This window comes from Lissotriton vulgaris, chromosome 4_1, assembly GCF_964263255.1.
Source record: "Lissotriton vulgaris chromosome 4_1, aLisVul1.2, whole genome shotgun sequence".
In the NCBI taxonomy this organism is placed as follows: domain Eukaryota; kingdom Metazoa; phylum Chordata; class Amphibia; order Caudata; family Salamandridae; genus Lissotriton; species Lissotriton vulgaris.
In genome coordinates, this window is record NC_141691.1 from 1,548,609,616 (window position 1) to 1,548,637,151 (window position 27,536).

Consider the following 27,536-nt stretch of genomic DNA (forward strand, 5'->3'; position numbering starts at 1 on the left):
AAATAATGCTCCTCAAGGAACAACTTTAAATTATTATATTTTAAAAATGCTTTCCTCAAAAGAAATTTAATATTAATCAACTTTACTCTCCCCAATACTGACCGCAATCCAGTCCTCAAGATCTTGCTTCCCAGAGTCCCGATTTTTCATTCATTCAAAACCGCACCAATAATCTGTAGACAAAGTCATATAAAAACAGAACCTCATTCTCCCAACCTTGGGACACATGACCTGTTATCTATCAAACATCCTAACTTTCCAAGGTACTGGTATCCATCTCTCACCTTGCTAAAATCCAAGAAATGTAAGTCCCGACATCCTATAGCAGCGACACGCCTGACCATGATAAAGCGGCTGTGTGCTGATGTTGTGTTGGGTCCGGCCATATATACCCTCACCAATTAGTCAAGAGCCTCTGAATTCTCTATTAAAGCTTCCTCTCTGGTCCTCCTTTTTATTTCACCAATCGGAATCAACACACGAGGCGGTCCAATAGCCTCTCAGTATGTCTTTTATTGTAATGCTCACACGCGGTTCCCACCTTGGTCCGCTAGTAAATTCCCCTAGGTCCCTGTCAGAAAACCGGACATTCACCTTTATCGCCGTTCAAGAAACTGGAAATGCTTAGGTTCCCACTCGTTTTGACGACTCCCACCTTGATTCGCTTGCTCAATCGCCACTTCAAAAACCGGAAATATACCAATGAGCCAATCCTATGCTCCTTAACTGCTGCCCACTTAGCAACACTTCAGTTCTTCGTTCGGAACCAGTGCTTGGTATTTTTACCGTCCCGAATTCAATAGGCTTACCAAATCCTTCCTGGAAATACTACATGTTCCGATCTTATGCTATTCTATTGTTGCCCTACCAGAGGAACTGAAAACTTCAATCTTAAACCGCGCTAAATACATACTCAAATACCAATCCCAATTCAATTGACTTGCCGCGCGCAGAACGTAAATGCCTAATGTGGCATATCCCATCGTTAATCTAGCGCCTACACAAAATGATATGAGTTCTCATCAACGTTCATACTCTCCAAAAAGCGAGCGCAACTATCGTAGAGCTTATAACTATTAGTTGATCAATAACCTAGTAGTCTAAGTGTTAATTTCCTAGTTTTGCCACCACGTCACGCATCTAGATTTGAATGCGCGTTCTCTTTCATCCAAACCAGAAATATTAGAAGGCGACTAGACCAATCCTAATTTTCACATCAGCCAAAACATGCAGTCAACGAGAAGTATTCAAACCATTATTATCTATCAAAGTGCAGGTACACTTGAACCACGAGGGATTCACAAGTCTGAGGCTCAAACGATTTTCTGAAAAATATATATAATCGTAAATAGACATTGAGGACAAATATTATCCATGAATTAAATCAATTGCTATATCTGCACCACCCTAGTATCCAAATTCACTTTAAATTACACTACCAATGCTGTGCATACACATCGAACCACAAGGCGTTGAGTGCAAAAAGTGAAACAATAACTGTTGGGAGTTGACTAATGGTGTGAATATACCCTTGTGCATACCAGGTTTAACCCCCGCCGTCATTCTTTGTTTAAACCCTTCTCATATTGAGCCTGCTGAGATTGTATTGCTCCCCGACGGAGCTTCCAATAGTTATATAATGTCATCGGAACGCAGCATTCTCCCTGAAATTGCAGTTCTGAGCAGCGCGATTGCCAGACATTTTCCATCCATGTAACCAGCACACATGTTTTTAACATAATGACCTTTGATAATTATGGTTGATTACCAGGTTCATAACAACATGAGTCATTTACTGTTCAGTGTCTGCATTGATATATATAAATTATATATATTGGTTTGGCATTTCCACTATGCATTTTATGTATTTTTTAAAACATTTCTTAATGCACTTGGTATTTCACAGTTACCGTCAGTTACAGCCATCTGGTACACAGTATCAGTGTAATGCGCAGTATCGATTCGCTGTTTATTTTAAGATTACTTATAGTTTTGATTCCAAAATGACGCACACTAGACTGAGGCAGGCTGCTGTGTCTGCTGAAACGCGTCTCTTTTGCTGGGTCTGAGGAGGCTTATCTAATAAAAAGACCTTAACCCAAATAGCCCTTGTGTGCATGCTCTTTTCCAAAGTGGAGCAGAGGTTTCTTTTGATATATCCAATTTTCAGGAAAACTGACGAACACAGACCAAAAATCTTAAAGTACACAGGATTTATTAAATGCCCTGCACCGCCGCCATGATGAGTTTCAGCCTACTAGAGGCCTTGTTCACATAACATGCATGCGGAGTGCCTTTAAATTTTTAAAGTGCTAGTGTGATAACTCGTGACCAAACACATGGTATAATCATAGACATCGAAGAGTTAAATTTAAACAGTTCATTGTTTATGGATCACACTTCACAGTTTAAATACAGGTGAAAAGTACTGGATTGTTGAATATAATTACCTTAAAAACAATTAACGTGTAAAAAGAAAGCCAACGCACTTGCTCATAAAAAAAAAATGATATACATATAAATATGAAAAAAATTTCTACACCTGTTTTTGCTAAAACACCGACATTTAGAGAGGTACATGTTTCTACATTTAAGAGGCCGTTCATGACCTAGAGTTAATATCGTGCAAGTGCATATTATGAACTATGATCCTGACAGATCATAAGCATTTTGAACCTAATTTATCAGTCTAAAAACGTATTTGTACCTCTACTAGTCAGAAATTGCATTAGTTATTGTAAAGTGCTTGTGCATAACATATATATATATATATATATATATATATATATATATGTATGTGTGTGTGTGTGTATATATATATATTCACTGAAAAAACCATAGGTTTTAGGTCATACATAGTTAGGGATTAGCATTTACAAAACCTTAATTCACTCGCACAAAACCATAGAAATTCGCATATATAGTTAGATGCAATAACTATATATCGCGCACCCGCAATCCACTGCTGATGATGTCACATATTACATCATTCATGACATGGTCAGTGACATCACTGATGACATCACAAATGACATCACTGATGACATCCAGTGACTGTATGTTTCTGTAAAGTTAAAATATGTCTTACATATTGAAGAATGAGTGGATGTATAAGTGTTTGGATGAAGGATTTAGTAGGTGCATGACTGACTGTATGAGAGAATGATTAAATGTGTCTCACTGAGTGCATGGGTTAGTGACTAAACTGTCTTAATTTGTGCATCATTATTTCTGTAGTTCTGTAAACTGCTGCATGTATTGATCAGTAGCCATATGAGTAACTATATGGGTTATTGATTGGTTGCCCAAATATTTGTATGGGAGAGTGAGTGTGTGTGTGGGGGTGGCTGGGAGGTATGTGACTCTGTGCATAGATGTGTGAGCAGTTGATTCACTAGATGTATGGGTTCAAAAGTGCATGTGGAAACAGCTGTATGGGCGGTTGACTGCATGAGTGTATTGGTGAGTGATTAGATTTCTCAGTGCTACATGTCAAAGTAAGTGCATATGTAAAACACAGTACATGTAAGAGTTGATATATATATAAATAACTGTGCATAAGAGCCAGTGAATGTGTGAGTGGCTGTATGGATCATTGTGAACTTGTATCAGTGATTGTATAAGAGAGTAAATATGTGTTAGTATATGTTTGATTAAGTAAAGTGTGTATAACTGTATAGTTGAGGAAATGGAGGTGTGATTGATTCTTTGCATGACTGACTAGGTGTGTGAGTTACTCCATGGATGAGTTACAGTCTGTGAGTGTCTGTTTACACTGATTGTATCTAAGGTTATATTAGAGTCTGAAGAGGTTCATCGTATTATCACATGAATGATATCATCAGTGATGTGATCAGTAACGTCAAATGAGATGTTATCAGTGATTTCATCAGTGATTTCATCAGTGATGTCATTTGAGATGTCATCAGTGATGCCATCAGTGATGTCATCAGTGATGTCATTTGAGATGTCATCAGTGATGTCATCAGTGATGTCACTGACCATGTCATGAATGATGTAATATGTGACATCATCAGCAGTGGATTGCGGGTGCGCGGTATATAGTTATTGCATCTAACTATATATGCGAATTTCTATGATTTTGTGCGAGTAAATTAAGGTTTTGTAAATGCTAATCCCTAACTATATAGGACCTAAAACCTATAGTTTTTTCAGTGAATTTTCAAGGTTTTGTAAATGCTAATTCCTAACTATATATGGTCTATAACCTATGGTTTTTTGAGTGAATTTCAATGTTTTTTTAATAGCAAATATCAAAAGCTGTCAAATGTCAAGTACGTGATAGGTAAAAAAAAATTCGTGTTTATGCACGCTGATGTGCTTTGAACGCTGCCCCCCCTCTTTTCTCTTAGTAGTACTCTCTCTTTGCAGATAGTGAAGGGTAGTTAACGCAGGCCTTTGCCCCCGTTGTAATCCGTCGTGCCTGCTTGTCTCTCCATTTGATTGATTGTTATCCAAGCATTTACTGTTTTAGAATTGATTCTCTTTGGTTCATTCTCTATTTACAAACAAGCACAGAGTCGCAATACTCTGTTTAGTCTTTGCAGATAGTGAAAAATCGTGTAAAAAAACAAAAGTAATCGAGCAAAATCAGTAGGCCACTAATGGGATCTCTTTTTGACCTCACTAAAATAGAAACATTAGGAACAACCCTTCATGAGAAATACGAAACTAGTGAGATGAACTGAGCTCCACACCATGATGGCTGCAAGACAGCTCGGCTCCGCCACCCACCCCGCCCAAAATAACGATAAACTCTATGCAAATATTATAAATATATACAACACACCAGCAAAGTAACAGGGTAAAACATTTTATTAAATAACTATTTACATAACTATTTGATACTTTTTGTTGCCTGATCCGGCTAGCTCAATCGATCGAGCATGAAACTCATGCACTCTGATAGCAAGCGTTGCTGCTGATGCTATGCAGACAAAAACTGGTTTTCAGTTTGTACATTCTTCAAGATTTTTCCATCCAAGGCTGGTTGAGAGTTTGTAGAACGATGGCTTCAGATTTTCAACATACGGTGTGGTGGCGCGGACTGGGAGGGGGCGCTTGGCTCCTGCCCCCTCCCCAAGTCGTGTTGCCCTGGTGTGGCCTAAGATCGACCCCGACATAGGCGGCCGGCTCCCGGGGTCCGGCGGAACTTTTTGCCTTTTGATGACTCTTCCATTCAGGACCTTGTCCCACAATCCGTTTGACCTGAAGACACGCTGTAGTGGGGCGCCCCTTTACCGTTTCAGTTGCCATTCCGCCCGCTTTTGCTACACTGTGCCTCTTCCGCCATTCAGCTGTTTACCTCCCGCTCTTGCGACTACAGCGTCTCGCTCACCATGTAGTTGAGTTGCTCCCGCTCTTGCGATGCAGCGATAGGCGGCTGCCACAGGACTCTCAAAATGGCGGCCGGCTCTTCAGATTTGGGCGTGGTCCACTAAAATGGCCCTGGGACACCTTAGAACTCGGACGCTTGTCTGCTAGGGCTTGGGCCCCATTCTCGAAAGCGTCCCCTCAGCCTTGAAGATTCTACAAAAGTCTTGGGGGCCCCCGCCTCCCGCAGGCTTCTGGTGGGGAGCGGCTGCCATAATTGCTCGTGCAATGGCCACGACTGAGCTACGAGATGGTGGTGCTCTCATGCTGACGCCAGCTTCAGGTTGAAACATCCAGAAACACTGTAGACTACCAATTCGATCAGTTCCGGTAGCGCCCCAACGTGACCCGGTAGAGAAGAACTTGCCCTCCCCTCTTTGACTGATGGTTCTTGTTGCCTGTCCCTTCTGTTGTCATTTAACAGAACTTTTTAGACTGCTGAAAGGGGTTGTGTTCCGACCGCTGGTTGGTGGAGACATTTTGACTATATTATGGACCTACGTTGTCGCGTAATGCATTATATGACACGCCGCGTTAGCGCACCCGGAAGTGCTCCAGTGCGCGAAGCGCAGCTTCCCGAAAGCGATCCGGGGCGCGGCATGCAGCGCGTAACGTAAGCATAACAGGTCCTGTGACTTGTTAATAAAACTTTTCATTGGTTCATTTTACTTTTGTTATTCTAATGATGAAAGGCTTGGGCATATGACCTAAAAATTACGCTTTTTATTGCTTTCGAACATTATTTTTTCTTAAACATATATGTTATAATGTTCCAGGCTAATGTACTTTCCCGGAAAATTTACAACTGTCCTGCAAGTAAAATATATTCCTTTTTCGAGAAAAAGGGCGTTTCTTCGTCCCATGACGGAGCCGTTGAGCAAAAGAGGCTCGGCCTGCTGTCTTAGTCGCCGATACGCCTGAATATCAGATTCTTATCGATCACTTTATGTTGCAGGAGTAGAAAACACAACAGCCCTTGACCATTTATCTTTACTGCGTTCCTGCGTATTATACCTTTTATCCGTCATGTAATTGGACTGCTTTATTTCACTTGCCTTTTACTGATTCGAAAACAGTGACTAAAATTAAAAACTTTACCAATGTAAATACTACTACCATGTTTTGTTTTAAAAACCTTTATTGTGAAAATGTCAGTATACAAATACGGGCCTATAACCACGTGGGCCGGCCACGGAGCAAACTGGAATCGTATATGATGAGGAGACATTTACACTGTAGAGGAACGTAACAAGCGGGCCATTAGGTTGCAAGAACTAAGGTGTCTAACAGTTGCGGAATCGGTGGACGTACATTTTGTAATTAAAATACGACAGGGCCACTTACAATAAAATTATCTAGATATACATTTGCGGGCAAGCACCATGGGTGACGTTAATTCGAACTTTCAATAGTACAGTAATCAATAACACATCAGAACTTAATATCAATAGGGATGTTGAAATATTCAATCAATTCTCGTCCCCGCCCGCCATGTGCTTCAAAACTGCATACGTATCTCGTGATATCAAGGTTGTGTAACCAGTACACAACAAGGAGTTACGAGTCCCATTTATACCGGCGCCATTTTGGATGGAAAAATCCTGAAGAATGTACAAACTGAAAACCTGTTTTTGTCTGTATAGCATCAGCAGCAACGCTTGAGTCAGCTTTGTGTGAAGCCGCCATTTTGATTCAATCAGCGTCCCCCCCTGCACACATTCAGGGACCTGGTCGTGTCTTCAGGTCAAACAGATTGTGGGACAAGATGCAGAAAGGAAAAGGAAAAAAGTTCCGCCGGACCCCGGGAGCCGGCTGCCTATGTCATGGGCGATCTTTGGCCACACCAGGGCAATAGTGAAGCTGCAGCAGGTGCAAATAAGCTTCAGACAGTGTTACAAGCGCTGCTCAGAACTCTCAACTATGACACCACCTCGGTGCCATCCGGATCTTGGCGCCTTGTGCTGGTTCCGGCCTATTCACACATCGGTCCGCTACTGACACCACCTCACAGGCCAACGGGGCACCCCACGCCGACTTTCGGCGCAGCATTGTAGGATGGCCACACCAGTGCGGCAACTTGCTGGACACCACCTCGGTGCCATCCAGATCTTGGCGCGTTGTGCTGCCTTCGGCCTATTCGCACATCGGTCCGCTACTGACGCCGCCTCATGTGCCAAGGGATTTTCTACGCTTTTTATAGCCCTATTCCGCATAACAGGTCATGTGACTTGTTTATAAAACTTTTCATTGGTTCATTTTACTTTTGGTTTCCTAATGATGGAAGGCTTGATCATATGACCTAAAAATAACACTTTTCATTGGATTAAAACATTTTTTTTCCCAAACGATGAAAGCCCCACCTTGTTTCTGGATGTTTCAGACTGAAGCTGGCGTCAGCATGAAAGCACCACCATCTCGTGGCTCCGTCGTGGTCATTCCGCGAGCAATCATGGCAGCCGCTCCCCACCGGAAGCCTGCAGGAGTCGGGGCCCCCAAGACTTTTGTAGAATCTTCAAGGCTCAGGGGACGCTTTCGAGAATGGGGTCCAAGACCTAGCAGACAAGCGTCCGAGTTCCAAGGTGTCCCAGGGCCATTTTAGTGGACCAGGCCCAAAAAGGAAAGAGCCTGCCGCCATTTTGAGAGTCCTGTAGCAGCCGCCTATCGCTGAACCGCAAGAGTGGGCGCAACTCAGCTGAATGGCGGATTTTGGCACAGTGTACCAAAAGCGGGCGGAATGGCAACTGAAACGGTAAAGGGGCGCCCCACTACAGCAGACGAGCCTCCACCTGGGGAGGCCCGTTCACGCCCCCTCCCCCCTCCCCCCCTCCCCCCCCCCCCTTGCCCCCCGGGGCGCCCCACGCCGTTTTTCGGAGCAGCATTGTAGGATACCAAAACCAGTGCGGCAACTTACTGGACATCACCTGGGTGCCATCCACATCTCAGCGCGTTCTGCTGCCTTGGGACTATTCGCACAACAGACCGCTACTGACGAGGCATCCCCCCGCACCCCACGGGACGCCCCACGCCGTTTTTCGGAGCTGCATTGTAGGATACCAAAAACCAGTGCGGCACCCAGGTAACATCACCTGGGTGCCGTCCAGAACTCAGCACGTTGTGCTGCCTTGGGACTATTCGCACAAAACACAGCTACTGACCATTGTTGCTTCTTTTTTCAAAAAAATGTTTGAATGTATTTACTGTTTTTGTTGCGTTGTATATATTTATAAGTTATTAAAGTTTTATAATCCTACTACTTTGTTGGAGTGCTATATATTTTTAATGTGACACATAATTGTAAAAACTTTGATGTACAAAGAGGCATCCCTGGAATCTTCCGCTTCAGGCTCGGACCCACACACCCTCACAGTGAGAATCCCCTCCCCAAGCACAATACAGGATGGTTATCAGATAGTAGGAACGCGTGTGGTGTGACGGATCTCATCGGGTGGGGGCCTTGATCTACTGTAACTCCTTTGAAGAGGGGTGATTCTTTACAGCTGGGGCCATAAACTACATCTGCAGGGCTAGGTGATAGCCTGGGACCGGCCTGGACAATCGGACACAGAGGAAGAGGAGTGTCAGAGGGTGCGGTAGTGAATAGGGTGAAAGGGAGGTGTCGGGCGGGCACAGGGTGTGATTCTCTGAGAAGAACAGCGCAGATGGGAGAAGGTTTCTGGCCCATGCATGAGAGGGAGAGCGGGGGTGACCAGTGCGTGGGGGAGATGCTTGTGAGGGTGGGGAGCCATGCTGAGGATCGGCGGCGTGCAGAGAGTGGGTCTGGTCAAGGCATCTAAAATGGCTGCCGTGCACGACAAAAGTGTGGCATTGCAAAAAAGGCAAGATGGCGCAGACAATGTTTATCAATAAGGATTAATTTATAACAATTATTTTTAACAAAATATTTACTCGCAGTGACAAAATGGCGGTCAACAGTTCCTGATTTCCATCGAATCGAACGTTGACAGACGTCACGCAGCAAAAAAAAAAAAATGCTCACGCACAGCCGCTGGAAGACATGTATCAACATATATGAGCCTCCTCCGCCACCCTCAGAAAACATAAGGGGTCAGGATACGTCTCCCGTACCCCCTTATACCCTGTAATTTAATTAAACCGAAACACAAAATGGCGAATTCCCGTTTCGCTACCAGTTTGCGTCCCGGTTCGCGAACCGGGAAGCGCTTCTACCGTGAAAAATCCATTTTTTTTTATTTTCCCCACGGGACCCTTTAATAACCCCAACATCATTCCTAGGGGGTCAAGAGGGGTCTACCTTGCCCCCTTTCATTAAATTCCCCCTTCGTTTTTCTCCTCCTCTTGTCTCTCGATCTTACCGAGAGACAAGATGGCGGCCGCTCCGGACTGTTTAGAATGTTGACAGACACCGGAGAGCCAATCAGCTTCGCTTCGCAAAGCTCCGTTACGCGAAAAGTACGCGATCTGGAGCGCTATCCAGGACGCTGTCACAGATATATCTGTTTTTTAAAACGTTAATTTCTCAAAATCCACTGGAGCACATATATTGAGACCCAGCAAAGGCACATCGGGCTAACAGTCCCTACAATTTTGCCAAGTTTCGTGGAAATCCATTCAGCCGTTCGAGCTAAAAGTGAGTCCAAACGCCCTATGGAAATTAACATGGGAAAAACGCGTTTTGGGCCCCCCCTTTTTTCTCGGCCCCCCCTTGACGAAACCCCCCCAAATTTTCAGGGGCTGCTCAGAAACAAAATGTGCCATTTTCCTGAAAATTTCAGCCGATTCCGTCCACAAACGCCAAAGTTATTAGACATAGGATTTTTTCTCTATGGAACTTTTGAAAATTCTAACTATATATACCTACTGGCTATTGCCAGTAGGTAAATATATATATATATATATATATATATATATATATATATATATATATATATATATATATATATATATATATATATATATATATATATATATATATACACTGCGTACCTTTACCCCACAATAAGTGCGCACTCCTAACATTTATTTTTTTTCAGTCTTCCCTATCACTCTCACGTGCACAGCCCATTCACACATTTGTTGTTGGATAGATTTAAGTCTTCCTTTTAGCTACTGCAGTTTACTTCTCATTATTAGCAATGTCTGTTTTCTTTCAAGCTCTCTTTTATGACCTCCTTCAATATGTAAATGAAAAGGTTTTGATAACAGACTTCATAATGTTTTGTTTGAACCCTAGACCTCCATCGCTGGCTGAAGATTTCGGGGTTGAAACTAAAATTGCAGCCTTAAGTTCCCTGTCATTTTTGTATAATTTCACTGTACACCTAACTGCAGTCACCTCACTTTAAATTGCGTACATGTAACATAACAAATCACTTTTTTTCAGGTGTAGAATTTGGTGCTCGAATGATAACGATTGATTCAAAACAGATTAAACTTCAAATATGGGACACAGTGAGTACATAACTTAAAAAATTCATTTGTAATGTAGTATTGACGGTTACAACTGGACTATATTTCTGCAATTCTGATATGCAAGTGCTTTATTTCAGCATTGTGAATGTCATACTAAGAAATGACCAATTGAACTGACTTTGCTTCTAGTTTCTGTTTTTCTGTGTTCTTGATTAGTTAAATTAAATACACAAGAAGTTAATTTTGAAGTCAACGTGGCATTTTTCATTTGAGAATGCACTCTCTCTTTCTCCATGTTTGTACTTTATGTTGAAAAGTAGTTCAAATAAACCAAAAAGGTAGTGTTGCCTCATATGTTTAACACATTTGTTTTTGTAATTCATATGCAGTTTTGCATCTCCATATTTTTTCTAACAGTGGTGTTAAAATGGCCACTTATAATAAAGATTTTTTTTGAGTTTCATTTGCATAGACTCTCAGCTAATGGTCTTTTTTTTCCATAGGAAATGTTTGCGAATAATAGAACCCTAGATCTGAGGCGACATACAACTTTTGGAACAAACCTCTAGTGATCATGGTTCGAACATGACGGTGTCCTTAAAACAAGCTTACTAGCAGCACTGTAGGACTGCCTGAAATTGGTGATCAAGCAGGTCACATATCATTCCTTTTGAGTGCTCATACCATGTGCATATACCTTAATTTAATGAAATTCCACTATAAAAATAAATGTAAGGATTGATGGGGAGTCGGAGAAATGCAATTTTCGTATTCAGACTTTTCAGACTCATTTCTACTTTTTTTATTGGCAATCCTGTTTATCAAAAGGGCAAGTCATTTACATATTGTCAAAACGTATCCACATTAGAAAAACTCATGATTATACATAGCCCATCAAGTACTAAAACTACCGCACAACACCTAAATATGAGCTTGAATTAAAATAACCTGGAAAATAATCGGTATTGCATTGATGAATAAAATACCTGATCCAAGAATTAAAAAGTTGTATTGCATAGCCAGTTTCATTGATCTCTTATGGGCTGTTATTAGTCCATCTGTGATTCCAAAAGGATGTATCTGGCGAGACCAGTTCAACCAGGCATTGATGGATTCACTGCATCTTTTTGTCACCGCTTCCACAGTGCCTCCAGTTTGAAACATGAAACTTGATACCACACTAGAGTTATCATTTCTTGATGCATGTTGTAATTCAGCAGGGAAATACCAAAGGAAGATAGTTGACCTTTAATTTCATCCAAACACCCGATACTCTTTAGCAGTCATACCTGGCTGATGAGCCCTAATAAGGGCTGAACAGTGTTGGGTTGCTTGTTTTCCTGTTTAGAGAAGAAATGGGCTGTCAGTTCGGGCTGTACTGTTGCTTTTGGAGCGGGGTCATTACTGATTTGGCTATGGCTGGGTCCAAACTGTGGATCCTAGGCGCTCCGGTTGTGGGATGGATTGGGATGCAGCCCAAGTGATTGCCAGTAGCTAAGATTAATTCAAACATTCCAACAATCACTGTTTTCTAGACTTACTATAGCATTCCAGTTGGCCTCTGTGTTGTTTAGCCAGGGCTTATATCCTGCTTGAATAAAGATAAAAAGGATTTAGAAATGCTTACGAAATTCCTAGTGATGTCTATGGAAACCTTTACTTCTAGTTGATGTTGTGGGCTATAGGAATGTTGTCCACTCAGAGCTAGAGGAATGTATGTGCTCTGGCTAGACTCGACATTTCTTTCTAAAAGTTGAGGGGAAGCAGAGATGTATACTTCTAACAGCCATGATAGAGACATAGCCACAATGCACTGTCATCTGACTTTGTAGCTAAGTCTAGGTCGCTGCCAAAGATCTGTCCAGTGCAGGAGACGCCAATAAATTGATGAATAGCCATCTCTTCCTCCAACACGTATTCTGGCCAAGAGGTACTGCTGTAGAGTTTTGAAGTTAAATTCAGCTGTGGTTTCCTCACTTGGGCGGGCGAGTGTCAACCCGTGCCTGCTGCGAGCCTCGAAGGAAAAATAAAATGGCAATGAAAAGATTTAATTGCCATTTTATTTTTCTGAAGTCCGCACTCACTGCACCGCGGCAGCCTGCCTACCCCGAGCCATGCGGGGTGTATCCTTGGCAGCAGAGGACAGGAGCAGTGGCTGGCTGCTCCACTGTTCGCATGTCACTTTGGCCAGTCGTCTTGGGCCAGCCAAAGTGTTGTGCGCACTTTGAAGCTCTCCACCTAGCTGTCTTAGACAGCTGGGTGGAGACCAAGCACAAGCCCACAGGGCCTGAAGGAGCATCCAGCCAGTCCGCTCCATTCTATCCATGCGCTGCTCTCGAAGCATGAGAGCAGCGCCTTGGTTAAGGGAGTTGGCTGAGCCCATGCTGGAGTGGAGATCGGGAGGAGCGAGGACGTACAAGCCAGTTAAGCAATTTATGTTTATTTTGCTTGTTCCATCCCTCCACCTTTCCAGTCAAACGCCATGACACTGACAGTTTGCTGCCTCCCCAGTCCCCATAGCTGGCAGCCGCAACTGGTTAGATTCTCATGTAAATGGCATCTCCCTGTAATAAGACAGACATACAATTAACTGGAAGTATGGTGCAAATGCAAGTTAGATGCTAGGACTAGATGAGAATTTTATCTGGTTAACTGGAAGCTACCATTCAATCCGGTGATCAACCACTATTTTTAACTACCCGCTTAACCGTGGCGGCAATTCCGCCGCAATAGTTCAGCGCAGTTGGCGGGGCCGCGCCTGCCAACGGATGTGCGCAGCACTACGAAGGTAGTGCACGCGACGGCCGTTGGCCGACGCCAGAAAGAAGGGGTTAAGATATTGTTATTATTAAGGAAGTAGTCCATGTTCTCGCATCATTTTTTATAAATCAACTGAATCGCAAACCTTTCTCTAGAAATTCACCATGATGCCATAGTTAGGGCTAGCTCAGCAGAAGCACAATTTGTCATACATTGGCGGTTAAAAACTGTTTTTTTGGTATTCTGGGGTTGTTACTGCACACATGATAAGTACATTGACCAAAGGAATGGGGCTACTTCTATTGCAATCTGTACTCAAATGGGCATGCTCAGTCTGCTTCTGAACAAATCCTCATTCTTGAAATAATTCAACATCATAAGAATTGCATTTGCATTTTCTATCTAAGATAATACACTTGATTGAAAAAGTGACGCAACAAGTTCAAAGATGGAGTGCTTTCAGCAAAAAATTGATTAAGGCTGTAAAGCTTCCTAGCAATGCTGGAAACAGTTGCCCTGAACTGACCAGTAATATCTGTTAATATTGAAGCAACAGGGCCTTCATGCTTATCGTTTGTGCTGTAATGAGGTGCATAAAGGGGCACACTTTTTACCAACTTGGAAATGGGGCTGCTAAGGATACCTTCTATTTTGCATGTTGGTAAGAAATATCAGTTCCTTAACCCAAAGTGTTAATTTTCTCCGTTAATCCAATTGACTCGTATTATTCTTAAAAATTTTGCTTAGTACTGATCTTTCCCTAGTGTTCGGAGTCAGATATCAGAACTTGCATTTTTCATGTCTCTCATGGTCAGCGATTAACTTGGTAGATAGAGCATTGAAAAACAAATTACCCTCTTACTTTTGTCCATGTTCCAAAGCAGCTCCCAAAGCTGCCAAAGTTCTGCCAGTGATCCGAATGAGCAGAAGTACTCGTTCACATACTAACGGAGGTCATGATTCTGTCTGAGACCGCAAGGAATGGATTTGGGGATGAGACTTCCCTAGAAATGTGCAAGAGATCTGCTTCCTAAACAGCCAGATCCTGCGCAGATGGGAAAACAGGGAAGTGAAAACCCTTTGTTGCTAATCCTCTTGTATATACAGTTGATGTTAGGCCAGATTAGTGAACTTTTTAATGAAATGACTTATTGCAAGCTCACCTTAAACTAATATATGCAGGGGAAAGCGCAAAAGAAAGCAGGATGAGCTGGAAGATTCAAATAATCACTCTGATACTAGGAGCGGCTGCTCCTCTTCCAGGATGGCGAAGCATCAATAAGTGATGCTGTTCATTATATGTATCGAATTGCATACTTTATCAATGACTGTTGCTTGCAGAATCGACCTCTGCTACATCATACAGAGCAATGCAACAGAGGCATTTTTCTGCACGTCCGAAAATGGCAAGTCAAGGTATGTGATTAGGCATACCATTGGGTTACCAGTGCCATTTCTTGAAACACCACCGCAGTCCATGCCCTCCATGCCTGTCCAATCCTGGTTTAAGATAGCGTTATGGGAATAGAAGAGTCCGGTTGACAAAAGCCTCCATATATGTTCATTTAGAGCTCAAGGAGTCAAGCAAGTCTGTGCTTCTCATAACTGTAAACTTGTGTGGTTTTGCAAAGGAACAGTTGTGTCCTCCTAAAATAAATATGGGATAATATGATTCCTTGGAGAGAGGCTGGCAAGAATGTGTAACATTTCTTTCAGATTGGCAGATGTTCGCCTTTGAAGAAGTTATCTAGAAATGTAGGATGATGTGCACATTTATATAAATATTCTTCATCCAAGATGCTACAATCAAATTCTGTTTTAGAGCTGTTCTGTCACAACATAGATGCACTCACGGTGGCCCGGGCTGGATAGCATAATCTTAGAATGACCCTCTAATGCTGATGCACAGACTCTTCTGGCAGACCTAGCCCTCTTGGGCTTGTCTAAGCTGAACGAAGGTCGACTCATATAGCTGCTCATACATTAGATCTAGTTTTCTCCAACTCTCCCATGGTTCAGTGTGAACCCCCCCAACAATTAATTTGGTCTGACCATTCGTTTTATCCAGGGCCCAAAGGAGTTGAAGAAATCTAAACCTGTCATATTCCACACTTGCAGGCAGTGCCAGCAAATGACCCCAGAGAACTTTCTGGCCTCCTTTTCAATACCTTGGAATACTGCACCTCATAATGTAGAGGAAGCCTTGGCCAAATACAATTCTGCGGTTTCTTTGGCTGTCGAACATCTTGCACCGCTTAAATCAATTCCAAATCACTCCAAACGCCCACAAACTGCCTGGTTTTCTCCCCAGCTGCGAGTACAGAAACGAGTCTGCAGGAAACATGAGAGAAGCTGGCAGACCACGCATGACGAGAAGGATAAAGATCGGTTTCTCGGCACCCTATCCAGCTACCATAAAAACATAAAAATTGCACAAAAAACTCCTATAGTATCACAATTAGCCCAGGCTGGTAACTCCCCTAAAACTCTACATCACATTCTCCAGTCCTTTATCAATCCTAATGCCTGTGAGAACTCCGAGGCACCTAGGCAAACATTATGCAACAATATTGCTCTATACTTTGTCTCTACAGGAAACCAGCCTCTGGCCCCAAATGTGTCTGACCAACTAGAACAGGCAACCCCTCAGCTGCTAGAGTGCTTCCCCACATTGATATCAACGGAGGTGGAAACATTGATTTATAAGATAAAATCAGGGTCCCCTTTGGACCTTATTCCGGCCAACGTGGTCACTTCTCTGGCCAATCAAATCAAAAACTCTTTATTTTGTAACCGTTACAGTTAACCATAAAAGCACAGTGCATACATTGATACTGTTTAAACATCATTCGAATTTAAAAAATAAATAAAATTGATTGGGTCACATTGATTTTCGAGACCTAAAAACTCTTTTTAAAAAAGCAATAACAGATGCGATAGTAAAATTATCATCTAGCTGTTGAAGATTCGTAAATGCAAGGTGGCGTTTAAGCACAGGGATAATCATCTCTTTCTTTGTATAGAGTAAAATTTACAAAATAACAGTATATGTATAGTTGATTGAGCCGAGGTCTCATCGCATGGGCAATTGCATAAAACTCTCAACCAATCATTCTGTACAGGGAAACTTAACAATCAGTGTAAAATATTAAACCTGAAACATGTCAAGAGAAACCTTTCATAGTCATCAGAAATCAGAGCACTATATGGCTGTATCATGGGGGTTACTAAAACCGGGAAATAAGCTTGCACCATAGGTTTCTTTAGTTCAGTTGTAGTCCTCACTTTATCCAAATAATGCATGCAGCTTACTTTTAAATCTTTCCTAGACACATGTTTCATAGTGTTTGGTTCTTTATAATATTCAGGATGGCCTAGTTTAATCCTAAACTCTTTAACATAGACTAGCCATGTTTATGTTTCTAACCCCGTCCACTGTCAAGGTATCCTTCAATATTTGCCTATTCAAATATGTCTCATCTACCGTCCATACTCTATGCCACAAGAGGACGGGCTGTATCCTAATTATATCCTCTAGATATGATACCCCAAGTTCTTGATGGCATATGTAAGTTGAGGTGCTAGCCGGTACAGCCAAGAGGGTCCTCAGAAACATATTTTCAGCATTCTATAGGGCACTAACCCCGACAAAGCCCTAAATTACGGCTCCGTACGTCGCAATAGAAACACATTTTGCCCTATATATTGGTAGGATTTTAGCAGGAGCACGTCTTCCTAATTTCTTTCAGCAATTTAGCAGGGCCGTGATCGATTTAACCAATAGCAGCCTTCGTGCTTTAATCGCCAGTGACCACATCCCTAACTGATCGAATAAAATCCCCAAATATGAAAAAGTCTTGGAACTCTCTATAACCTTTGAATTGATGTAAATGGTCATAGTTTTCTTTTTTTGTCCCGTTCCGCAATTCATTGTGAAAGTTTTACTGCAGTTTACCACGAGACTGAGGCTCGCCATAAAATTCACAAAAGCAATTACCACTCTTTGAAGACTCAGCGGTGTGCGGGCCATTAGGACCGCATCGTCCACATATAGGAGTGCCGGAATAGGGTGATTTGCCACTAAAGGTAAGTCCTTGCACTCCTGTATCAATACAGATTCCAGTTTGTTTATATATACCGAAAAAAGGAACGGGGAAAGAATGCACCCTTGTCTTATTCCTCTTCCCACCTTAAAGTGCTCCGTGCATTCGCTGCCTCTCCCAAATCGGACCCTTGCCCCTGCATACAGCTGCCTCAAGAAAGTAACTATTAAAACATTTACGCCCCTCTCCTCTAAAACCGACCAAAGCTTCTCATGAATGACACAATCGAACGCTGCTGTTAAATCGACAAACGTTACGTATAGCCTTTCCCTTTTTGCTTTTGTATATTTTTCTAGTATAATGTGTAGGTTTAAACCCTGTTCTATTGTGCCCAGCCCCTTGCGAAACCCATATTGTAGATCACTTAAAATTGAGTGTTCCTCAGCCCACGTTTGTAGCCTAACAGGACTCTACTCACAATCTTAATTGTAGAGTCCAATAATGAAATTGGGCGATAACACACTGGGCTTGCCCTGCCCTCTTTTTAAAAAATGGGCAATATAATTGAATCGTGCCAGGTTGATGATAAACCTTGAAGCATCAAGCGTTAAAAACCTGTGTTAGGAGTGGGCCCCAAAGGGGTAAGTTAGACTTAGAGGTTCACTGGGATGCAATCTGGTCCTGCCGCCTTCCCACCCTAACTTAAATTAATAGCCGAGTTGACTTCCTTAAGGGTAAATCTATAGGTAAGTTTGATGGAGTCAATCGTTTCATAGTGTCATCCACTCTCACTGGAGTTCCCTGCTCCTCAGACAATGGATTATTATACAAGCTGTAATAGTGTAATATCCATTCAGGTTCAGTGATGGCGATCTCTATAGTTGCTTTATCATTTCCTGCCAAAAAAGGTGCATTGACCACCTTCCAGAAGGCTGTGGGGTCCCGATTGAGCGAGGCATCACATAGGGCTTGCCAGGCTTCCTCTTTAAGCGCCAGCTTTCTGACTCTCAATGCCTTCTTATATTCCCATCTCGCCTCTCTAATATTATCCCGGTTTATTCTCCCTGCATGAAGGGCTTTTAAAGTTTAGAATAAGCCTTTGTGCAACTGGTATCAAACCAACCTTGTGTCTGTTTCATTTTCTTACTTGGGTTCATGTGGAGTGTTTCTTTGATGAAAGTTAAAAATTAAAAAGTGATCTAAAATATCCTGATGAGATGATTTTTCATCCAGACAAGTTAAAAACATATCTTTACACTTTGATACCACCTTGCTAGTAAAGGCCCCAGGATCAACATTGTCCCACTTCAGTGCATAACCATTTTGTCTGCTCAAAGAAATGTTTTCCACGAGGTGTCTGAGGTCCTTACTAATGTAAGTACTCATAGAGCTCACCTGCACACCAATACTAATGGGAAAGTGATCACTCGGCGCTACATCATGTACTGTAAAATCTTTTAAACGTGCTGAAAATGTACTCGAAGCGAACACATAGTCAATGGTGGAAAAAGTCCCTCGACCGTTAAAGGTGGGCTCCAAAGGGATCATGGGAACACAACTCATTAACAAACCCAAAATCAGATGTAAACATAATGTCGTTCAAGAGGTTGCCATAGGGTGTATGTGGGAAATGTGCTAAGCTTGAGCCCTTGTCATACGATATACCACATACTCCTTTATTCATGTACTGGCAAATCGGGGAATTAAAGTCCCCTCCCCAAATGAGACAAATCTCTTTTGGTGTACATGATTGAAAGCTACGTAATTCACTACTCACTCTTCCAATTAATCCCTCAATCTGCTAAGAAGGAGCATTATAATAAAAATTCAATAAAACAATACTAAAAGCATGATCTATGTAAAGGCTGAAGATTTGATAATACCGATCTGTAATGTTAAAAACAATTTGTCTTAAATTCAAATGATCTGAAATATAAGTACAGAGGCCTCCTTTCGCTCTTCCATGTGATGACGGAACTGCAGGGGTATGGAAGGTTTTGTAGCCACGAAAGTGTGTTGGCCGTTCCACCCAAGTTTCCTGTAGGTTCAAGATGTCATACTTGCTCGGAAAATCCTACCATAATATGTTAGACACCTTTGTTTTTAGGCCCGCTACATTTCAAAACAAAAAATTACAAGTATTTTCTACCCCCTGACCTTTATTATTTACCCCATGTTCAGCTCGCTTCATGGGTATTACCTCAGGGTGTGCTACAGGGGAGGTGCTGGGACAACAAGTGTGTCTAAATCCCAGTCATTGACACACTCTGGTTTAGCAGACATGATTATGTTAAGTGAGGGGTTGTTTTCAATGCTAGCTCGCTTTACTGTCTCACTTAAGTTGGAAATGGTCTCTGCTACTTCAGTTATATCATGAGATAATGAAACTCCCTTTTGTTGTCAATCCACTAATTCAAGGTCCGTGAGTGCAGCAAAGCGATTAAATGTTGAAAGGTTGGACCCATGGTTATAGTGCTGTATTCGAGATCCCATGACTCTCGAGCCAACATAGGATGTAGGCTGCTAAAAATAATCTAAAGGGACCAAATTAACGCCTTGTCCCAGGGAACAAGGAAGGTTACCTACTCTAGTCAGGATCAAAGTCAATACTATACAGTCCCCTGTCTTATTATTTGGCCCATTTCCTACCCAACTCACTCTTCTTATCATTTTGAATTCATTAGATAGTCTCTCAGTGATACCTGTCCTTGTTCCTATCCAGTGTAGGGCCTTATTCCTCTCCTTTTCCCACACATCGTCCTCCCTATTCTGAATTTTAGGTACATTAATTAAGACCATCACATAAGGCGTTGCTGCCAGTGATAGGCCCAGGCATGTCATGTATTTCTCAGCCTCAATTATATTAGTTTTGTTGCCCACCTTTGTACTGTTGAATACTGAAGGAAGTTTATTCCTATCCAAGGTAATGGAAGTGGTCATGGAAGGGGCCGCTGTATGTACTGTATGTGCCATCAAGGCACTTTGTGCAATGTGATATGAGGCGTGTGTTGTATCCTCGCAGTAGCCAGGATTATTGCCAGAATCGTAAGAACTCCTTCATTTGGGTGGGTATTCTCGCTTTCCTATTTGGGCAAAAGACTGTTGGTCGGGAGGCTGTGGTTTGGCCAAGCTTTTAACTAGGGTCTCTTCTATGAGGCCTATTCTATATTCAGAACTTTGGTGCTTTTCTCTTCCCCATTATTTCAAATGTGTCACTCTATCCTCCAAGATCACCTTATTGGGTGCTCAAAAGACCAACCTGGTAGAACTTGGCTAACCCTACTCGACCCCACCAAACAAATACTAACAAATTTGCAATGTGATCTGTAAGCCCACCGGTTCTCTATACGGTGAATATTGTCCCCATGTACGCCTTTTTTTAAAAGCAAGAAGACTATTTCCAGAGTACCTTTAATTGTAGATTTTAGAGCCGTGGCCCAGTCCAGTCTGTGCCAGGCTAAGACGGGCTCGTCTTGGGCCGGTCTTAGCCCGTGCCGAGCCTACGCGTGTCCCGCGTTGTGTGACCGCCGCGCTGCCTTTCAAGCCCCTCCAGGGGCTCTGGGTAAAGTGCTTCTGTGCGTTTAGGCCAAGGGCTGGGCAACAAAGTACTGGTTCAACAAGAGCGGTCTCCCGTGTCGCGGGACCACTGCTCTGCCTTTCAAGCTCCTCAAGGGGCTATGGGTAAAGTGCTTCCGTGCGTTGGGGGTAAGGGCTAGGCAACAAAGTACTGGTTCAACAAGAGTGGTCTCCCGCGTCAAGGGATCGCCGCGCTGCCTTTCTAGCCCCTCCAGGGGCTCTGGGTAAAGTGCTTCCATGCGTTTGGGTCAAGGGCTGGGCAACAAAGTACTGGTTCAACAAGAGCGGTCTCCCCATGGCCAATCAATTGTCCCCTTCGATTGAATCTCTTCTCAACCTCTCTCTGAAAGAAGGCCATCTACCATTAGAATGGAAAGCAGCACAGGTTAGACCTATCCGTAAGAACCCTTAAGTTCCTTTGACGGATCTTACCAATCTCCGCCCATTCCCTCGCTTCTTCCGTTTCTGAGCAAACTACTGGAGAAACTCATTAACAATCATCTCTCCAACCATGTCGAATTTACTGGGTGTTTAGGTTCCTCCCAGTCCGGCTTTAGGCCCAAATACAGCACTGAATCGGCTCTGCTAGCGGTTACAGATAACATCAGGATGAGCCTAGATAAGGGCCATTCTACGATATTGGTGCTGTTGGACCTATCCGTCTTGTTCGACACTGTGTCACATCAGATATTGCTCAGGAGACTAAAGGAGATTGGACTAAGAAACTCTGCCTTACGGTGGATGACGAGCTTTCTTTCTGTTTGCTCCCAGACCGTCAACTTAGACCCGTTTCGTTTGGCACCTATGGAACTGTCCAAGGGAGTACCTCAGGGCTCTTGTCTGAGCCCCACATTGTTTAACATCTATGTCGCTCCCCTGGCCAGTTTCCTGAGAGTGTATGGGTTCACCCCCATATCCTATGCTGATCATACTCAGTTGCTCTTTCCGTTTGATAAATTCACTCCATTCGTACAATTGGCCTTCTCTTCTGGTATGAGAGCCATCTCGCACTGGATGAAAAGCAATATCCTCCAGTGTAATGTGGGGGAAACTGAGATTCTGCTCTTCGGAGAGGCCCCTTCTCTACGGACTCCTGAATGGTGGCCGGAAGATTTGGGTACCCTCCCTGCCCCCAAAAAGGTGCTGTATATAAAACACCTTGTCAATGTGTTCACACTAGGCCCAGGCAGAAACACCACCATTTTACATGTTTACATGTTCACTTTTAAAATTGACATCTTTTCCTGAACATTGACGTTTGACGAACTTTTTTCAATCACATTTTTTTTATCTTGTGTGCCCCGGAGCCCACACAGGGCACCCCACAGCATTTATCTGAAAGAGACCATTAGTTATAGATTCCTTACCTTAAAATTACCCCCAGGCGTCGGTCTGGATCTGAAGAATTTTTCTGTAGCAGTACCCCTGCATGTTGGTAGGTGGCGCCCGTTGTGTCGCCTGGATGACATCGCAGTGTCTACTTAGACGCCACCCCTACACGCTGATGCCAGTTCTTCCTTTTTTTTTTTCCTAACGCGCCAGCCAGCGCAGATCAGGATAGAAGCTTGCCCCTTGGTTATTTTGGGACTAAACTTTTTTCTACATTTGGCGATGTCTTTTTTGAGTCTACGACTCCTGGTAACACGAGGGATGTCCGATCGTCGAACCGGCTTCAAGCCTTGTGACTCCTGTCACAAATTGATGTCCATCACGGATCCACACCTCTTGTGCCTCTGCTGCCTGCAGTGTGACCACGAACCGAAGTCGTGCTCTTGGCTGCTGGGCCATGAGTCTTTGTGGGAGCGGACCTGAAAGTTCTTGGAGGCCCGACAGTCCACTCCAAGTCGTTCGAGGTCCCAGTCGAGAGGACGGCTGCATTCTTCCTTTCCTGGAGCCGGAGCGTCTCCTACCCAGCTTCGAGCTTTTACGAAGTGCTCCATAGCATTTTTGAGAGCCGGACTCCGCCGACACGCCTTCGGGCCCATAGACACAGCTGGGGGCCCTGGGCCTTCCATGTCGGCGGCTCTGATGCCAGAAGGCCCCAGAGGATCCAGGCCTGGATCTGATCGGCGCCAGTCGACCTCACTGTATCTTCCTGGGTGCCGATTCCAGTGACGCCGCCCCAATATCAGTTTTGCCCCCAACATCAGTTGTGCCCCCAACTGGCATCTACCCCAGCCTCGGTGCTGGACTGATGCCGTTCGACTTTGGTATCGACGCTGGAGGGTACTTTTGTACCGCTGTTCATCCCTGGCGTTCCCTATCACCCTGAGTGGCAGCCAGAAGAGGGTGAGGAGGACTGGGAGGGGTCTGTAGACCTTTTAGCTGCAAGAGGAACTGGGTGATGCCAGTGGTTTGGATACCTCCCTAGACCTTGGCATGCTCTCCTCCCCCTCCACCCCCCCCACCCCCCCCCCCCCCCCCACTGTGGCTACAGAGGTGGGAGCTTTGTACGCAAGGTGTTGCGTAAGGCAGCTGAGGCCTTAGGCCTGGAGTTTCCCACAGTGGCAGTCAGGACTAACCTCCTGACAGAGGTACTTCACCCGGCAGCGCTTTTAATGAAGCCCTCACCGTATTCCTTCTGGTAACTTCGTCCAAGTCAAGCACAGGAGCTTCTGTGGACAGGATGATTGCCAGACGCCACCAATCAGCCCGGGCGACCCACCTAGCCTCTCCTAACACCCTACCACCGAGAGTTTGGTTGTCCAAGCATCGCCTTTTAAGGGCGCATTCCCTACAGCTCCCCCAGATTGGGAATCCAAGAAGCTAGACCACCTTGAGAAGAAGATGGTTTCTTCTGCCAGCTTAGCGCTGCAGTCTGTGAACACTGCATGCCTCTTGGGCTGTTATACCCATATGGTGTGGGATACGTTTGCCCAAGTGCTGCCACAGTGGCAGTTCTCACCCGTGCAGTGACAGATGGTCTAGACGCAGTTCAGTTGACCATTCGGTGTGGGCTGTATACCGCCGACTCTCTGGGCAGAATGGTTATCAAGTCAGTAGCCATGAGGCGCTACACCTGGTTGAGGAAGTCTGGTTTCTCTCTGGATGTCCAGTCCACCCTTCGGGACATGCCCTTTGATGGCCGTCACCTATTGGTGACAAGCGAAAAAAACTACTACACTACGTTTTGGTACCCAAGAAGGACAAATCCTATCTTAAACCTCATGGTTCTCAACCGCTTCCTCCTGAAGGGGAAGTTTCAAATGCTCAAGTCGGCTCAGGTCCTGTCTGGCCTCGATCCCAGAGATTGGATGGTATTGTTTGACTTGCAGGACGCCTATTTCCACATCCCCATCCTGCCAGCCCACAGGTGTTACTTATGGTTCACACGGTAGGCCACGAGCATTTTCAGTTAACTGTGCTCCTTTTTGTCTTACCAGTGCCTCTCGGGTGTTCACGAAAGTGATGGCGGTAGTCCCAGTACATCTGTGGAGATCAGGATTTTCTGTCTTCCCTTATCTCGAGTGCTTCAAGGGTTCTAGGTCTATGGCTAGATCCTTAGACCTCGCAACAACCTCTCGCCCCACGCAGTCCGTCTTTGCCCTTTTCGTAGTTCCGTAAGGGGTGCCCCACCACGTTCCACCCAATCTGGCCAAAGGGCCGCGCAAGCTACCCAGCCTCTGCATGGCTGCAGACGTGGGACACAGCAACGCAGGTCTGGGGGCCAGCAGGCAGGTCCTTAGACCTCGCAACAACCTCTCGCCCCACGCAGTCCGTCTTTGCCCTTTTCGTAGTTCCGTAAGGGGTGCCCCACCACGTTCCACCCAATCTGGCCAAAGGGCCGCGCAAGCTACCCAGCCTCTGCATGGCTGCAGACGTGGGACACAGCAACGCAGGTCTGGGGGCCAGCAGGCAGGCCAGTCCACCCTCCCCCCCCCCCCTGCAGCAGCCTCCAAACCCTCCTAGTCCGACCTTGCAGGGCCACCAGAGGCTAGTGGGCTGTAGTATGTACTATTACCTCCTCCACTGGCACAACATAACATCAGACAGGTGAATTTTGCAGATAGTCCAAAGGTGCTACACCTTCCCCTTCAAAATTACCCCACCCTCCATGCCACCAGCACACAATCTCATGTCGGAGGATCACTTGGGCCTCGTCTGGCAGGAAGTTGCAGCACTCTTGGACAAGGGAGTGATCGAAAGGGTCCCTGTGCCAGAAGTAGGTTGTGATTGTTACTCCCACTACTTTTTGGTACCCAAGAAGGACAAATCCTATCTTAAACCTCAGGGTTCTCAACCGCTTCCTCCTGAAGGGGAAGTTTAAAATGCTCAGGTCGGCTCAGGTCCTGTCTGGCCTCGATCCCAGAGAATGGATGGTATTGTTGGACTTGCAGGACGCCTATTTCCACATCCCCATCCTGCCAGCCCACAGGCGTTACTTACGGTTCACACGGTAGGCCACGAGCATTTTCAGTTTACTGTGCTCCCTTTCGGTCTTACCAGTGTCCCTCGGGTGTTCACGAAAGTGATGGCGGTAGTCGCAGTACATGTCTGGAGATCAGGAGTTTCTGTCTTCCCTTATCTCGATGACTGGCTGTTTGTTAAAGGTAGTGGGTATGCTGGTCCACCCATACAAATCCTCATTTATGGTAGGCAGAGCCACAAGACACAACATCCGCCATATACAGAATCTCCTGGCACTCCAGTCCAGAATACCTAGAGAATAGTGTTACTTCTAGTTGACTTTCATAAGGCATTCGACTCAGTGGACTGGACATACCGGTTTGCACTCCTTACTGAAATAAATTTTGGTCTCTGATACAAAGGCTTCGTCAAGCTTCTCTGATGACCTAATGGCTTGCGTCAGTGAATCATTGTCCCATGTTGTCAGTATGGCCAGGCATGTATCATGGATGGCCCCTGACACCCTTGCGCTTTGCTTGCTGTTGAGCCCCTGACACCCTTGCGCTTTGCTTGCTGTTGAGCCCCTGACACCCTTGCACTTTGTTTGCTGTTGAGCCCCTACCAGCCTAGTGCTTGGCTTGCTGTTGAGCCCCTGACAGAATGGGTTAGGACAGATGCATTAGTTTAGGATTTCTAGTGAGGGTCTGTGATATCAACCAAGATTGCACTATACGCAGACTGAATCCTAATTTTCCTGGTTGACCCACAATGGTCTGGTCCGCAGGCCCTCCAGATTCTGTGGATCTTTGGGGACCATGCTGGTCTGCACATCAATCTATCAAATTCCTCATTATTCCTGCTAGGAACACCGACTGTACCCTGAGTAGTTCTTAATTTGTAAAAGAATAGGTGCCAGGGCTCTGGTCAGGAGACCACTGCAGCTTGTACCACACATTGCCCTGCCCGCTGCCAATGACAGTACATACACAGCTACTAACAATCATACCCTTACAAGTGAGACAATTCATACAATTCCAGGCCCCCAAAGCAATAATAATGGCTTGGGAGCAGGTATTAGTCCTTTTCCATTTATATTGAACTAATAAGCGGCTATTGCTGTGCTCATACCTAAATTAGCCAGACAGCTCCACCATGTGGCAGACTGTCATAAGCCCTGGTGCTGGCAGTTAGTAGCCAAGCACCGAAAACTACTGGCTCAAATTAAGCACTGACCATGTACAAATTACCTCAAAATAAATGCTACAGGGTTCCGGTGCTTGGGGGGTCTATATAACCAAGACAGCCAAAAGGTCTAGGAAGAATACCTACAGCTCCACCTCACTGAATTATACAAACACCTTGATTTCTGGTCCACGCTTCCTCATTCCTAAATTGTTAGGAGGTCAATATTTAAGATGGTTGAGCCCCCCGCCTCCTCTGTCTGCTACAACATTTCCTTTATCCTATGTCTAGGTTCTCCTTCACCTGCATCAGTTCGGCCCTGTGATGATTCCTCTGAAACCAACCTTGATTTCAGGTCTGCGCATCCCCTTTCGTTATTGAATAAATTAGCAGTCTTTAAGATGGTCGAGCTCACCTGCCTGCTCTGTCTGCTACAATACTTCCCTTGTCCTATACCTTTGTCATTCTTCACCTGCGTCAGTGCAGCCCTGTAGCGATTCCTCTGGAACAACAGACAGCTGCTTAGGATCGCGCTAGTCTAGTGCTGAAGACCACCTATGATGGGGCCAGACTGCACCCGATATTCTCTCCTGCTACAGAGCAGAACATGTTGTAGTGCTCAGCAAGTGGTAGTTCGGGGGAGCAACCTCACCTGCATTCTCCTCAGAGCTATGGGCAATACGGACAATCGTGATTGCGCACGGCATATTTAGTGGACCTCTCGCTTCTACACTCCCTCCACTGACAAAGGTGGTGTTCCAGGTGTGGCGCAACACCCTTTGGGGACTAGTCTGAGCTAAAAGCCTAGCCAGGGAAACCCCGTTGCGGACTGGATGTTGGCGG

The 27,536-nt window shown here is 44.5% G+C and overlaps 1 protein-coding gene across 1 annotated transcript in view; it reads left to right on the forward strand.

Annotated features, from left to right (window-relative positions):
• RAB2A (RAB2A, member RAS oncogene family) overlaps nt 1–27,536 on the forward strand; it is a 267,732-nt gene that overhangs the window by 98,032 nt on the left and 142,164 nt on the right. Inside the window, exon 3 of the mRNA XM_086965785.1 lies at nt 10,757–10,824. Within this exon, the coding sequence (XP_086821911.1) occupies nt 10,757–10,824 (68 nt within the window). The remainder of the gene's footprint in view (nt 1–10,756; nt 10,825–27,536) is intronic.